General features: G+C 41.0%; 1 protein-coding gene across 2 annotated transcripts; it reads left to right on the top strand.

Annotated features, from left to right (window-relative positions):
• The first annotated feature begins 2,806 nt into the window (after nucleotides 1-2,806).
• On the top strand, nucleotides 2,807-13,423 carry LOC124706294 (ATPase family AAA domain-containing protein FIGL1). Of its 2 annotated transcripts, none has more exons than XM_047237948.1 (14): nucleotides 2,807-3,105; nucleotides 5,491-5,620; nucleotides 5,937-6,362; nucleotides 7,269-7,504; nucleotides 8,440-8,567; nucleotides 8,645-8,763; nucleotides 8,843-8,935; nucleotides 9,844-9,945; nucleotides 10,131-10,233; nucleotides 10,586-10,669; nucleotides 10,733-10,828; nucleotides 10,940-11,067; nucleotides 12,333-12,453; nucleotides 13,134-13,423. In XM_047237948.1, exons 1-13 carry the CDS (start codon nucleotides 2,807-2,809, stop codon nucleotides 12,432-12,434), a joined length of 2,046 nt encoding a protein of 681 aa, XP_047093904.1. In that variant the 3' UTR covers nucleotides 12,435-12,453; nucleotides 13,134-13,423. The 2 variants fall into 2 exon arrangements, with proteins under 2 accessions (XP_047093904.1, XP_047093903.1); XM_047237947.1 differs by having other exon boundaries at nucleotides 12,807-13,423.
• Nucleotides 13,424-13,714: the final 291 nt, after the last annotated feature.

Below are 13,714 nucleotides of genomic sequence, written 5' to 3'. Positions count from 1 at the left end.
CTTGCAAGACATTAGACGACATTCCACCGAGAGGGCCCGGAAGTATATCTATCCAGTCATCGGGATGGACAAGTCCCACTTGTTGATCCATATGCCTCAACTCATACTTTCCGGATACTTAATCCCACCTTTATAGCCACCCATTTACGCGGTGGTGTTTGATGTAATCAAAGTACCTTTCCGGTATAAGTGATTTATATGATCTCATGGTCATAAGGACTAGGTAACTATGTATCGAAAGCTTATAGCAAATAACTTAATGACGAGATCTTATGCTACGCTTAATTGGGTGTGTCCATTACATCATTCATACAATGATATAACCTTGTTATTAATAACATCCAATGTTCATGATTATGAAACTAATCATCCATTAATCAACAAGCTAGTTAAAGAGGCATACTAGGGACTCTTTGTTGTTTACATATCACACATGTATCAATGTTTCGGTTAATACAATTATAGCATGGTATATAAACATTTATCATAAACATAAAGATATATAATAACCACTTTTATTATTGCCTCTTGGGCATATCTCCAACACTATCAACCTTATTTATTCATTATATCATCATGTACATTACACCGGTGCTTAGAATACGTGCAAGGGATGTAGCAGCTATTATGTGGCGAGGAGTAAAACAGATAAGCAGTATTTAGATTTGTTTTTATCATGGTGATGGCAATGAATAAGAGTGTATAACCAATATTCCTGATTTGTTATATTATGGTTGTTGAACATGATTCATGGATTGTCCAACTTTTATAGGCTAAGGATTTTGGCTGCATAGTCAACAACCAATTTTTGAACATCTTCCACCTATATATAGAGACACTACTTGCATTAGTGATTGAAGTAAGGAGGAATAAAAGAGGGGAGAGTCACGTAGTGACTCGAATACACAACACAAACTATTTGTAGATGGAGGATTTAACAGATGCAAAATTGCTTGGTCTCTGATGGTGACTATTATTTGTAATTTATTACCAATTTGTATTAAATAAAACATGCGTTGTACGTGCATACTTACAAGTACGTGAAGACAAGCACCTATGGTTAGTTATTTTTTGTCGTTTTGTGGTAGAAAATAACCATGGTTGGCTACTCTAAAGGCTGACCACAAATTAGCCTTCCGTCTCGAGATAACGATGCTCGAGGAGGAGCAGGATGGAGATGAACACAACGATTTTACCGGCAACGGTACCTACCGGTGTCACATCTACCATTCACTCTCTGCTTTCAGATTGGTGAGCCTTTTGACATTAGTCTAATGTAAAATTATTAATTGAAATATAATTGAAACTTTTATGAAACGATACATGAAAAATATTGTGAAAAATTCTGACAAAAAGCATTCGATTTGTTTCACAAAAATATCCGTGTTTAGTTATGTTTCAGATTTGTTTCATAATTATGGGAAAGAGTTGGTCAACACGTTGCTGATGTCACCGCTGACATCACTCCGGTAGGTGCAGTTGCCGTTAGGGCATCTCCAACGAGGTGACGCATATCGGATGTCGTAAGTGGTGGTGCGTGTCCGTTTCCGTCGCCTCGCGGACACGAAAATGGTCGTTTTTGACCGCGCGTCTGTTTGCGCCTGGGGGTGCCCCCATAAGGACGACACATTTGGCCCGCGGACATGAATTTGGGCGTTCAAACAGCAAAATAAACATGTTCAAAGTACTCAGTTATTACATCTTAATATTTGGAAGTCTGCATGAAAATGAGGTGATATTGACGACTACGCAATGTCTTCATGGCTAGCCAATGCGTACTGATGCTCAATCAAACCCTTATGTATGCGTTTGGACATGTTCTCGTTAGTGACTTTAACATTCATTCGAAGATACTGCTGCCAGGATTGTGTAGCATCGGGCCTGCATTGGAAGTACATGCCACAGAACCCCATAGAATAACCATGAACAGGTCCTTGACATCCTGTACCGGTGTCGAAACAATTTTTCGGGGAACACCGGAGCGGTGCGGTCGAAGTAGTCCTTGTGGTGTCGGAAGTGCCCTTCCACTCTGTTGCGTGACATGTTTTTTGAGCGGCCCTTTACAGAGCCCGTGTGCACCGGCGTCTGGTTGGCATTGTGTTCATGGAGGATGGAGGCCGCAGCAGAAGCCATGTTGTGCGTCATTTGCTCGGACTCGTTGTTGGAAGAGGAGTCAATGACCTTGTGCGAAACTTTTCGAGCAACTTCCACATGTCCATCTGCGTGGGTAGCAACTTTGGATCAATGCTCGCCCCACAATAGCTCCCAAATAATGAATTAGAAACCTACCGGCGCAAATTGACCGAACATTACAGGGCGACGAGGCCGCCCGACGCAACTAGCAGATGTTTGCCCCCCAAAGACACGACAGATGCGGCCAAGAACCTACCCGATTCCGATCCTGTTCTCCGGCGTGGCGAGGCCCAAACAGATGTCATGTAGTACGGTGGTGTGGTGCGGTGGGGTTGGAGTGGTGGCGTCACACTAGAGCAGCAAAGAAGGGGAATACGAAGGAAATCCGCGAGGTCGATTCCGCTGTTCCTAACCTGCGGAACCGGGTTAGAAAATAAGAACACTTGACGCGACCGTGCATCGTCCGGAGAAACATATCCGAGACGTATATTTGAGTCGCGTTTTGCGTCTCTACGGAGAGCCTGATCACTATGCGTTGGAGACGTATTTTCGACGTGCTGGAGAGGTTTTAGGGATGGAGATAGCGTGTTGGTCGAACACATAAGCACCACCTCCGAAGGGACCAAAACCCTCGAGCCGTGAAAGAGCGGGAAAGGAATCCCCAATCGCCGAAATGGAGGAGCAGCCTGCCGCCGCGGATTCCTCCTCCTCCGCCAGCCCGACGAACTGGAGGAAGGAGGTGGACGAGCGGCTTCGCCGGCTCCACTCCCTCCTCTTCGGCGCCGAAGCCGCGCTCGAGCGCGGGGATGCCGCGGCGGCGCAGGCGCTCGCGCTCCGCCTCCTCGGCTTCCTCGATTCCCAGACCCTCTCCGCCGACGCGGGTCCCGAAGCCGCCTTCGTCGCGCCCATCCGCGCCGCAGCCTCTTCCTGCCTCGCCGCCGCCTCCCGCGCCCGCGCGCCCGAATCGGACCGGTACAAAACCTACACGCCGCAAACTCCCCGTTTTTGCGTCTGATTCATTCACCTCAGTACGGTGTTTCAATTTCTAGTGGCTTACTTCATGGTAGACGCGAGGATTCGAATCTGTTCGACTGGTACAGCTCAATTTCTATTGCTTAGATTAGATCCACTAAATGTCCTAGTTACCTTTAAGAATCTGTAGGATTTGAGGGGGTTTCTATGCACATCCTTGGTCAATGCAATGACTTATGATGTGGTAGTTTGCCGAAATGAATTTGTTTCTTTTGATTTGGCATGCGCAGAACATTTTTATTTATTTAATGCATATGCAGTAGGATACTCTTCTACTGTTTCCTCCTCTTAAAGGGCTGATGAAGCACAAGCATCTCTACTGTCATGATCCCGATTTATGCTTTTTTAGGGTTCTTTAGACCATGCCTTTTTGTTCCAAATACCATTACATAACACATGGTTAAGTCCAGTCAAAGCCAGGTAACAGTAGTATGATTATGATGTACATTGCAATTTGTTGGCAAGGAAACATATGGACCTGGAAGAGTAACTTCCATTCGCTTCTCAGCGCCAGGACCTGCTATCTGGAGATCCAGGAGTAAGGGTGAAATCACGATTAATGTCCAAGATGTTTAGCAGCTCAACTCTTTGAAGGTCGATTTATTCAGACGGGATTTAATATCTGTGATCCATTGACTGTCGAGGAGAGCTTCTGTGATAGTGCACTTCTCGCTATTGAGGAGGCCTTCTGTGACAAGCGAAAAAATATCGCAGCGATTGCGTTGAAAATTGCCTTCTAAACCCGATCCTTCCACTTTCTGTCAGAACTTGTTATCTGAAGCCAGAGCCACCTAACCTTCAGTGCGACCCCCAGTTGACTTATGTTGGTATCCCAACTTCACAAGTCCACCGACTTGTTTTGGCATGCAAAGGAGAAAAGCCTTCGAAAATCTTCCATTAGAACTCTGTAACCCCATTTATCTTTCCAAAATAGCACAAAATCCTTAAAGTTGACCAAGCAATCAGAAATTGTGGTAAGACTTAAAATCATAATATCTCGCCCCCAGAAAAGCCACAAGAGGGCGCCTGTTATCGAACAACTTCTGGATTCTTCGGTTACGGGGCAATTTCCTTTAGCAGAGAAAATAAACCGATACATGTTCGCATGGGAGTCCAAACCTAATACCGTTAGATGAACAGGTTTTTTCCCTTTGAGGAATTTCTTGTGAGTGTGCAATTAGTATCTTCCCTCCAAGTACGAGACAATGGGATTAATTCTCTTTTCTACAGTGAATCTCCATTGTTATGACTCAGGCCCTCTCCGATGCACGGCTAGATATTTTCCTTTTTCCCCTTAATTAACATGGAAATTCTAGGGAGCATTTAACCTGTATAGTAGTAGATATTTTTTTTCGTTATTACCCGCATTTTTTTTGTTCTTTATTGATGCTGCTATGCTAGAAAACACTCATGTCGTCTAGGAAAGAATTTGAATAGTTGAAAATGCTACATGTACCAAAATTGAGAGGAGGTACGTAGTTGTGGGTATGTGTTCTTCATGCATTGTTCAGAGGTGATGAACAAATAACTCTAGCATGTGTGCTTTACTTTGGAAGATACATGAATAACTCTAGCATGCGTGCTCTAGTTTTGCTCCATATAACAGGCCCTTCGCCTACTGGTATACATTCAATTCTTACTTATGCTTGTTATTTATGTGTGATAAAAGTACAAAATACCAATGTGCCCCCACTGAAGAATTGCCTGAGTGTTAATTCATTTTAAGCTGAAGTCCTGCAGACCGTTCCATTGTATATATCCTTACAAAGATGGGCATGTGCTGGATACATGTATAATTGTTCTTGGATCATCACCTTTTTTTTTTCATATCTATGTGTCCATCAGTGAGGATAGAGGCGTTGTCTATAGAGTGTTGCAGACATTATAGGACATTTCTAAATCATATAAGATTCAAAAGGGGCACCGATTGTGAGAATTTACCAGGTTGGGGAACAATTTCCTTTTGATTTAACTTCATCTGCTATGGTCTCAGCAACATCATTTCCATAGATATAAGATAGTAGCAAATAGTATCTGAGCCAGTAGTACAGTAGATTGAGATTTTGTCTGGTGCTGATTAAGATAAAATAATATACTATCACTTTTGAAATTATTAAGACGTTTGTTGGGTTTATCGTGAATTGTGCATTTAACTATATTTACTATTGCTGCCGTGCTTTCTTTGGAAAAGTTCAAGGAAGGTGGTAATTAGGGTTTGATTCTGATGAGGGGGCGCTTGCTTTTTTGCTTACTCTGAGGCATGCTTTCTTGAACATATTTCTCAATTTGGTATCAATCCTTACGTTGGATATGTTTTGAACTCAGTGCAGTGTTTGAACTCGCAAAAAAAGATGTTTACTGTGTTTTTACGAAGCAAGGAGACGTCAACATTGAAAAGGTCAAGCGTTCAAAGTATTTTCAGGCTCTTCATCAGAAAAATGCTGCTGATCCACTGGTATGATCTAGTTTATGTTATTCTTAAAGCGCTTCCGCTTCATCACTGAAATAAATCTTTTCTCATTCTCCACCTTGTTTCACCATTAGGGGGGGGGGGGCATCCAGGACATTACCTTCTTTTCTTAACTTCCTTTTTATGCATAAGTATTCTGAAGGTCATATACCTATTTTGGAATGTATTACTTTGACTTAGATCACTACTTGAAAAGTATATATAGTTCATACATGTTACATGTTAATTATTTGCAAATACTGGAGTTAGCTTCCTAACTTTTGTTGCCATTTTCTCCTTGGCATGCATTGAAACTTTGAAGAACGCAGCTTGCCAAGAGTTCACAATTCAAGGGGGTTCACATATTGTGGAAAACCCACCTGACCTAGAAAACGAGAAACTTAATGTCAGGGCTTCAAAGTTAATGACACAAACAAAAATAACATCGTCGTATAGCAGCAAGTTCTTGAAGGCAAATAGTGTGTCAGACAAGAATATGTTCAAATCAGAGGGGAACGTGTCTAAAGAGTTTGCTTGTGTTGAAAATGAGATCAGAACAAATCAGGATAACAAGCATCCTGTTTATCTGGGGCTTGAAGAGGATGAGAAACACTGTGGGCCATTGCAAATTGCAAAACGAAAGCATACAGGGTTCAGAAGTCCGATATGTGAACATGCAAATTCTCCATCAAGCAACGATGAAACTGATGCTCCTGCTAATGGGTTTGTGACTGCCAGGATAAAGTTGGTATGTGCACTTGGCAAATTGTATACTTCTTAGCTGTACTGCCTTCAATTTTTTCAGTTACCCCTTTGATGAATATTTTAGATGATTTTCAATGTTTTTCCAAGAAAAATGCACAGATCATATATCACCTAAAGTTTATAAAAGGTAGGTGCAGAATTTCACCATTCAGTTTATCTCTAGAGGGGAATTCTTCTATGTTCCTCCAAGAAGAGTGAACATGTCATAGATCAAATATGGTCTATAATAGGTACTGTAGATCTTCACCATTCAGCTTAACTCCAGTCTTCAAAGTTGTTCATATCAAGATTTCGTTAGTTTTTGGCTTTTGCACATTGGATAGGTTTGAGTATGTGCTAATTCTTTGTTTGGTTGTTATTTTAAGCGCGAGTACTCAAATCATAAGAGTTTTCTAGAAAAATTAACCTAGGCTCATAGAATCTTTTTCCCTACTTAGACATGGTGACAACTAGACTCTAATTGACATGGGCACACTTAAAGGAAGCGTCCTGAATAGGGATGCCTAATAGACCATCAACGCTCGAGGATGGGTAATAGATTAGACACATTTGGAGTAGGGACTCATCACTCTACGTAACTAATCCTCTTGCTGGCCACTGCTACTAGTATTTGGTACAAACACCTGAATGACCTGGTGCATCCTGGCCCATGTTGCCCACATGTACTCAGTTCTGCCATTTTCTCCATGATGCTAGATGCTCTTGCTGCACGGACCCACACCCACAACAATGTTCAGAAGATATCACTATATTTTTGCCAGAAAACACTTTTATTCTATTAAATAAATCCATACATTGCAAGGGTAATTATAGGCTTATACTTGCTTTGATTAATCAACATATATGTACTTGTTGCCACCTTGTTCAGTGGATGCCTTTTGCTTTGTAGGCGATGGATGCTGTGCAGAAACATGGGCATAATGGTCACCAAGGTGCTTCTGTATCTCCACAATGCGATAACAACCTTAGTACACGGAATTATGGTGCGAGGCCAAGCTGGAATTCTCGTCGTGGACCACGTGGTAATTTTGTCCCTCCTATCCGAAACAACGGAGGATCCACTACAATCAACTCACGAGTTACTGGGAAGAATGATGATCCCATGGAAGATTCAACAAAAAAATGGTCTGTAATTCAAACTTAGTAGTCTGGTACCATTTGAACTCATTTGATCACATGTGATAATTTAGTTTTTGTATATAAATAGTTTAGTGTTATACACCCTCAGTTATGGATCTACTTAAGTTTCCTTAATATTTATCATATGCACATCTTACACCTCTTCGTTTTTCGTGGCGGGGTTACACTATCGGCATTACTACAACAGATTTGTTATGTTGGTTTGAATAGCTTTGCAATTAGAACCTAGTTACAATGACATTGATCCAGCACATTGAAGGTCAAGGTAAATTATTGTATGCAACTATCACTGTTCCCTTAACAAGTTCAGAAGAGGTTAACAATTTGAACAGGTGGACCCAGTAACATTGAGATGTACCAAGAACTATAGAGTGTTATCTAAGTACAGTATGTTTTATTTCGAGAAAATGCAAAGGACCTTTGTGCTTCATTTCATTGAAAAGACAGTAGTACAGTATGTTTGAAGCTTGACCATTAGTAAAAGCTAATTCTGAAGTCTGAACTACCGATGACAAACTTAGTGATGGTCTGTTTGGATCTCGTGCTAAGTTAATTTAAGTAAAAAGCAAGCATCCAGAATGCTGAACAATATCTAGTGAGTTCATGTGCCATTTTAGCGTCTCGTTTCTTGCTTGGTGATGGTAAGAAGCAGTCCTTTGCGGAACACTTCACATGTCCTCAGAAATCAACCATTTCCCTGTGTCAAGCAAGAAGGCGTTTGCCCCCTCTAAAGTAGTAAAGTTAATTGGCATAACTCTCATGAGCAATTGGTCATCACAGTTTCTTGCTATTAAGTGTATTCTGCATTAATTTCTGTGTTACCGATATGGATTTCACATGCATGAGTAGCCTTAAACATGTACCTGCATGCTATTGGTGGTGCTTGCATACATACTTACTAATATTTTCACTACCATCAGTTTAGAAATGCTTTGTGGCCCTGATGGTGAGCTTCCTGAGAAACTGAGGAATCTGGAACCTCGCCTTATTGAGCACATTAGCAACGAAATAATGGATAAAGATCCTAATGTTCGCTGGGATGACATAGGTTGGTACACATTGCCTTTCAGTTCTTCGGAATTTCTATGTCTCTTGTGTAACTAATTCTTTTTCAATCCGCAATAGCTGGTTTACATCATGCAAAGAAGTGCGTGACAGAGATGGTTATTTGGCCCCTACTACGTCCAGACATCTTTCGTGGTTGTCGGTCTCCTGGAAGAGGTCTACTACTATTTGGACCTCCCGTGGGTATTTTATCTCATCTGGCTCTGTTGTGCCTACCCTTTTTTCTTATTGTTGATGTATGCACGTTTATTTCCACAGGGGACAGGCAAAACCATGATCGGAAAAGCAATAGCTGGTGAGGCCAAGGCAACATTCTTCTACATATCTTCAAGTTCACTCACAAGCAAATGGGTATGTCTGCCACCTGTTTTAAGTTCTCAATGCAGTCCCATTTCTATCGTTTTACATCAGTAGTTTTCTGTTATGCATATTTTTTTTACGTTATTGAAATGTTACAATATAATTTGTTTTGATGTGCTAATTTATGTTTGTGATAATAAGTTTGTCATTGTCGTAAACTTAATAATAAAGAACTGGAAGCAGGATTTTGTAGGGTGTGTGAACATGAATCTAAACTTATCTCTTGCTGTACATTTTTTTGACAACCCGCTTCTAACTTTCTATGCAAATAATGTTGCGGCAGGGTGAAGCTTTTTTTTTAATGTTTTTCATTAAATACTGATAGTTGACATCAGATTTGTTTTAGAATGAAAATGGGCAAACATACATATCTGTTCCAACGATTATTTCTTTTGGTATTATTAGTTCATTGCTAATAAAATGGTCTGTCTTGCCAAGATTCCTCTTAACTCTAGAACTGCTGGTTTTGCTAGCCAAGAAATACATGGGATATTTCTGTGTATTTAGATTTACTATTCTGAAGAGACTAGAAACTGTATTTTTTTGTTTGTGTAAGGTCGTATCCCGTGATATCTGTATCAAGGGTGAAACAATCTTCTGTGATTATAGAAAAAATAGGAAGATTTTTGTGTTCGAAATTCTGAATGGAGAATCTATTTCTGTGTGTACGCGAATGTCTGTTTTGGGGAGTGAGAATGTTTACTTTGCAGTCACTTAGACAACACACTGATTTGACCCCCCATCAAAAGTAAAAGAGAGCACAGAGACCATGATTCAGTATATTCAGCATCTCACACTGTTTATATGGACTTTTAATTCTTCGGCTATGTCAGTATTGATTGTAAATTCGCTTGCTTTGCTTTGTTGATGTTGATTATTAATTCTCTGTCTGGTGCAAGATTGGTGAGGGTGAAAAGCTGGTCCGAGCACTATTTGGTGTGGCCTGTTGTCGTCAGCCTGCTGTCATATTTGTGGATGAGATAGATTCACTACTATCTCAGGTGTTGTTCTGTTTGTTGCTTCTGTTATGCCCGTAGATGTTACTCCCTCCGGTTCATATTAATTGACTCTAATATGGATGTATCTAGACACATTTTAGTTCTAGATACATCCATATTAAAGTCAATTAATATGAATCGGAGGGAGTACATGTTTTGACACTTGACAATCTTAAGCATGATTGCAGCGCAAATCAGATGGTGAACATGAATCAAGTAGGAGGTTGAAAACACAGTTTCTAATCGAGATGGAAGGTTTTGACAGTGGAAACGAGCAAATTTTACTCATAGGTACCGCATGCATAAATAAGTGATTTTTTTATATTACATTATTTATAAACGAGCAAACAAGCAGGAATCTGCATTTTTTCCCCTCCGTTAGTGCGAATGCATATGCAGATTTTATTATAGCTAAGCTTTGACTACTATATAGCATGTAAAGTGGCGCTGAATCTAATATCATGATCAATGCCAGAGCTTACCACCACACTGGCACACTCCCCATCATATCCCAAATAAACTGGCTGAAATTCCTTCACGGGTCATGACTACCATTAAACTTTATGAGAAACAATTTGGAACTTGGATCATCAATGGTCATGACTTGTAGCATATTAATATCGTGCCATAATAATGATGGCAGGAGCAACAAACAGACCTCAAGAATTAGATGAAGCAGCACGCAGGCGACTTACAAAGCGTCTATACATCCCCCTTCCTTCATCAGGTAATGTTCTGTTTCCGTTCTGTGGAATAGCTGAAGAAATCTGACTATTTCATGGTTGTGAAGAAGCACGCACTTGGATAATTCACAATCTATTGGAGAAGGATGGCCTTTTCAAGCTCTCAGAGGAAGAAACAGGTGCCATTTGCAAGTTAACAGAAGGTGCACGGAACCATCGAGCTTTCATCATGTTGCTATTAACCTAGACCTTCATGCCATCTTACTGAATTTGCCTGTTATAAACATTTAAACAGTCTTGTTTGTTAATTCCAGGTTACTCAGGATCTGACATGAAAAATCTTGTGAAAGATGCTTCAATGGGGCCACTAAGAGAAGCTTTCCAACAGGGTGTTGAAATCACAAAGCTCAACAAGGAGGAAATGCGACCGGTGATGCTCAAGGTACTAGTCAATATCCTTAGTGGTTATGCACATGCAACTTAAGTGGCATGCATTTCGGCATGCAAGATCAAATATCTATGCATGCTGGTTGGCACTAGTAAGAGTTTTTGGTAGGTGCATGAAGTTTCTAGTCTAGGAAAGGAAAGAATCCAGTAGCGAATTAGTGTGTGTCAGACACAAACTTATCAGGAAAGCTAAGTGTGCGCACGCGCATCACATCTCCTGGTGAGACCTAGTAGCTAGAGTGAATATCTAGTGCTACAGCTACTTTGTACTACCGATTCCGCACAAATCTGGATCGTCAAATTTGTTTCAATGGCCAAGATCGAACACACCTTCTCATCTTGTCACCTAAACAAATTAGACCCTTCTGTTTTCTGAATTCATGCTACATGGTCCCTCCCTCCGCTCCTTTCCTTTATCCATCTGCACACGAAAATGACGAAACAAATCATCCCCAAATCACAGGGAGTGTGACCAAGCAGCAACTCAACCCGATGCGGACGCTTAGCACTGAGCTGGACTCACTGCCACCCGTGAAGTTGTAACTCTTTGTATTTTTTTCACACACCGCTGCCTCGCGGGCGCAGTCAAGCTCTCGTGTGGCACTCTCAGAGTCCTAGACAAAAGTGCCATGGGTGATCGAGCTCCGGCTGCCCGTGGGACAGCAAGGATCTCCGCGGAGGGCAGCTGAGAAGCTCTATGGCCAATTTTGTTTTTGTAATTTTCACTTCTAAGTATACTGTTTGCGTTGGAGTTTTTCTCAATCGGTGTGCATTCCTTTGATGCGTGCATATTTGACGGGACGGCAGGATCGAACTATTGGTCCGTTTCATACATCTCCCCGGTTGCAGCTGCTGGTCCCTAATTTGGATCCTTTAGTCCTGGAATGATTTGGGGGCGATGCGCATCTTGAGGAGGGAGGGAGACTGGGGCTGATGGATCATGTGCCACAAATTAGAATAAATGGAGGGTCCAAAGTGCATATGAGGCTAAGGTGGGACGTTGCATTCGATCCTATCCCTTGAACGAGGCCGGACGGCCCAGATCCCTGGGGTAACTCGTACCACCCATATCTAGTGTAGCACTAGATACTTTCTCCTAGTAGCTAGCTCGAACAAGGGCGTTCACTGATCATTAAAAAAGTACACTATTCTCCCAATTGATCAATTCCAAAGGTTTATTCATTTTCTAACGTGCTTATGTCTTATGAATCATTCCCCTAGATGATGTCTTCTAATTCTGAATGCTTATTTGGATGGCAGGATTTTGAGGCTGCTCTGCAGCAGGTCAGACCTTCTGTTTCCGCAAGCGAACTGGGGATTTATGAAGAATGGAACAAGCAGTTTGGCAGCCTAGCAATCTAATTTGCAGAGATATTCTCAAGTAAGTACAAATAAACTCATGACAGCAGATAAGTGGTTCAGTGATTCACCATGAATATTACAACAGATAAGTGGTTCATTGATTAACCCACAATATAACACCGTCAGCGGTACTTCCGTGCACCTCTTAAGTACCACCTTAAGTGTATGCGGACTAAGAAAAATACGAAGAAACCTACTATACGTGAAATTTCAAGTTACAATATGTTTATGAGCTTTGAATGTACTTCTTATTATCAGGTTTCACGTATAGCAGGTACCCCAGCTATACGTGAAATCTGCATGTACTTCTTATCTGTGAACAATAATGCAGTTTGCAGAACACTTCATATTAGTTCCTTTTTAATTTTGCAGAAAGCATAATGGACTTCTCGTACTCCCTCTGTACGAAATAAGTTGGCGCAACTTTTTTTTCAAAATGAGAAACCTACACACTGAAACGTGTCTAGATACATGCCAAATCTGACCAAAGCTGCGTCAACTAATATGGAACGGACGGAATACTGATTATGTGGTGTTCAGGATGCTTCACTAACCCTTTGTTAGTATTGTGTTATGTTCATCCAATTATAGCCAATCTAAATACAATTATGTGTAGTGAATCTTGTCTCATGTAATTTGAGTACTTAGGGTAAATATGGGAGAGTTCGAGTTAATCGTCTTGTAACTTATGATTCACAGTTAGCAGGGAGCATGGTTCTGTCAGACAAAGGTTATGAAACATCCGGGCAGCAACAGTCAATCTAGTAACCTCTGTGCACACACATGCCTTCAATTAATTGTCACCATTCAGCGATGAAGTCATGCAGTGTTCCATGTCTGTCAGCAGAACACATTGCGTGGGGAAATGAAGATCCTGATAATTTGGTTCTATCGTATGTGTTGCTGGACTTGGAACTATTTTGCAGCTTGTAACTCTGCATCGTTTGCGCAAATTTTCATCATTGCAAATACACCAGGTTTGAATGTAATCTACTGTTTCGTTTATTGTGGCAAAGACGGAAAGTTGATTCTGTGATGATAGAATGTAATCTAGCCACTATTGTGGGCCGATATTTTGGTCTGTTTGGTTCATTGGTTGAATGCTCAACTTCACCTACAAGGTCTGTTTCCTTTTTTTTTGAGGTGGTCAAGATTTGTTTCTTAATCTGCAAAAGGTCTGACAAAGCACAACTTTAATGTAGAAGCAGTTGCACGCCTCTGAACAAAGTTAAAATTCGTTTATAATATCCTTATAATGTATATTTTTGGTCGTCCATTTG

The sequence above is a fragment of the Lolium rigidum genome, chromosome 4, assembly GCF_022539505.1.
Source record: "Lolium rigidum isolate FL_2022 chromosome 4, APGP_CSIRO_Lrig_0.1, whole genome shotgun sequence".
NCBI classification, from domain to species: Eukaryota; Viridiplantae; Streptophyta; class Magnoliopsida; order Poales; family Poaceae; genus Lolium; species Lolium rigidum.
Note: the sequence above shows the minus strand (reverse complement) of the source record. Positions and strands in the feature narration are given on the sequence as shown.

What these genes read in the sequence shown, in the direction of transcription:
- LOC124706294 (XM_047237948.1), top strand. Translation starts at nt 2,807, where the DNA reads ATGGAGGAGCAGCCTGCCGCCGCGGATTCCTCCTCCTCCGCCAGCCCG. An exon ending in GAAGATTCAACAAAAAAATG is followed by an intron (nt 7,505 to 8,439) that starts GTCTGTAATTCA and finishes CACTACCATCAG; the next exon opens with TTTAGAAATGCTTTGTGGCC. An exon ending in TAGATTCACTACTATCTCAG is followed by an intron (nt 9,946 to 10,130) that starts GTGTTGTTCTGT and finishes GCATGATTGCAG; the next exon opens with CGCAAATCAGATGGTGAACA.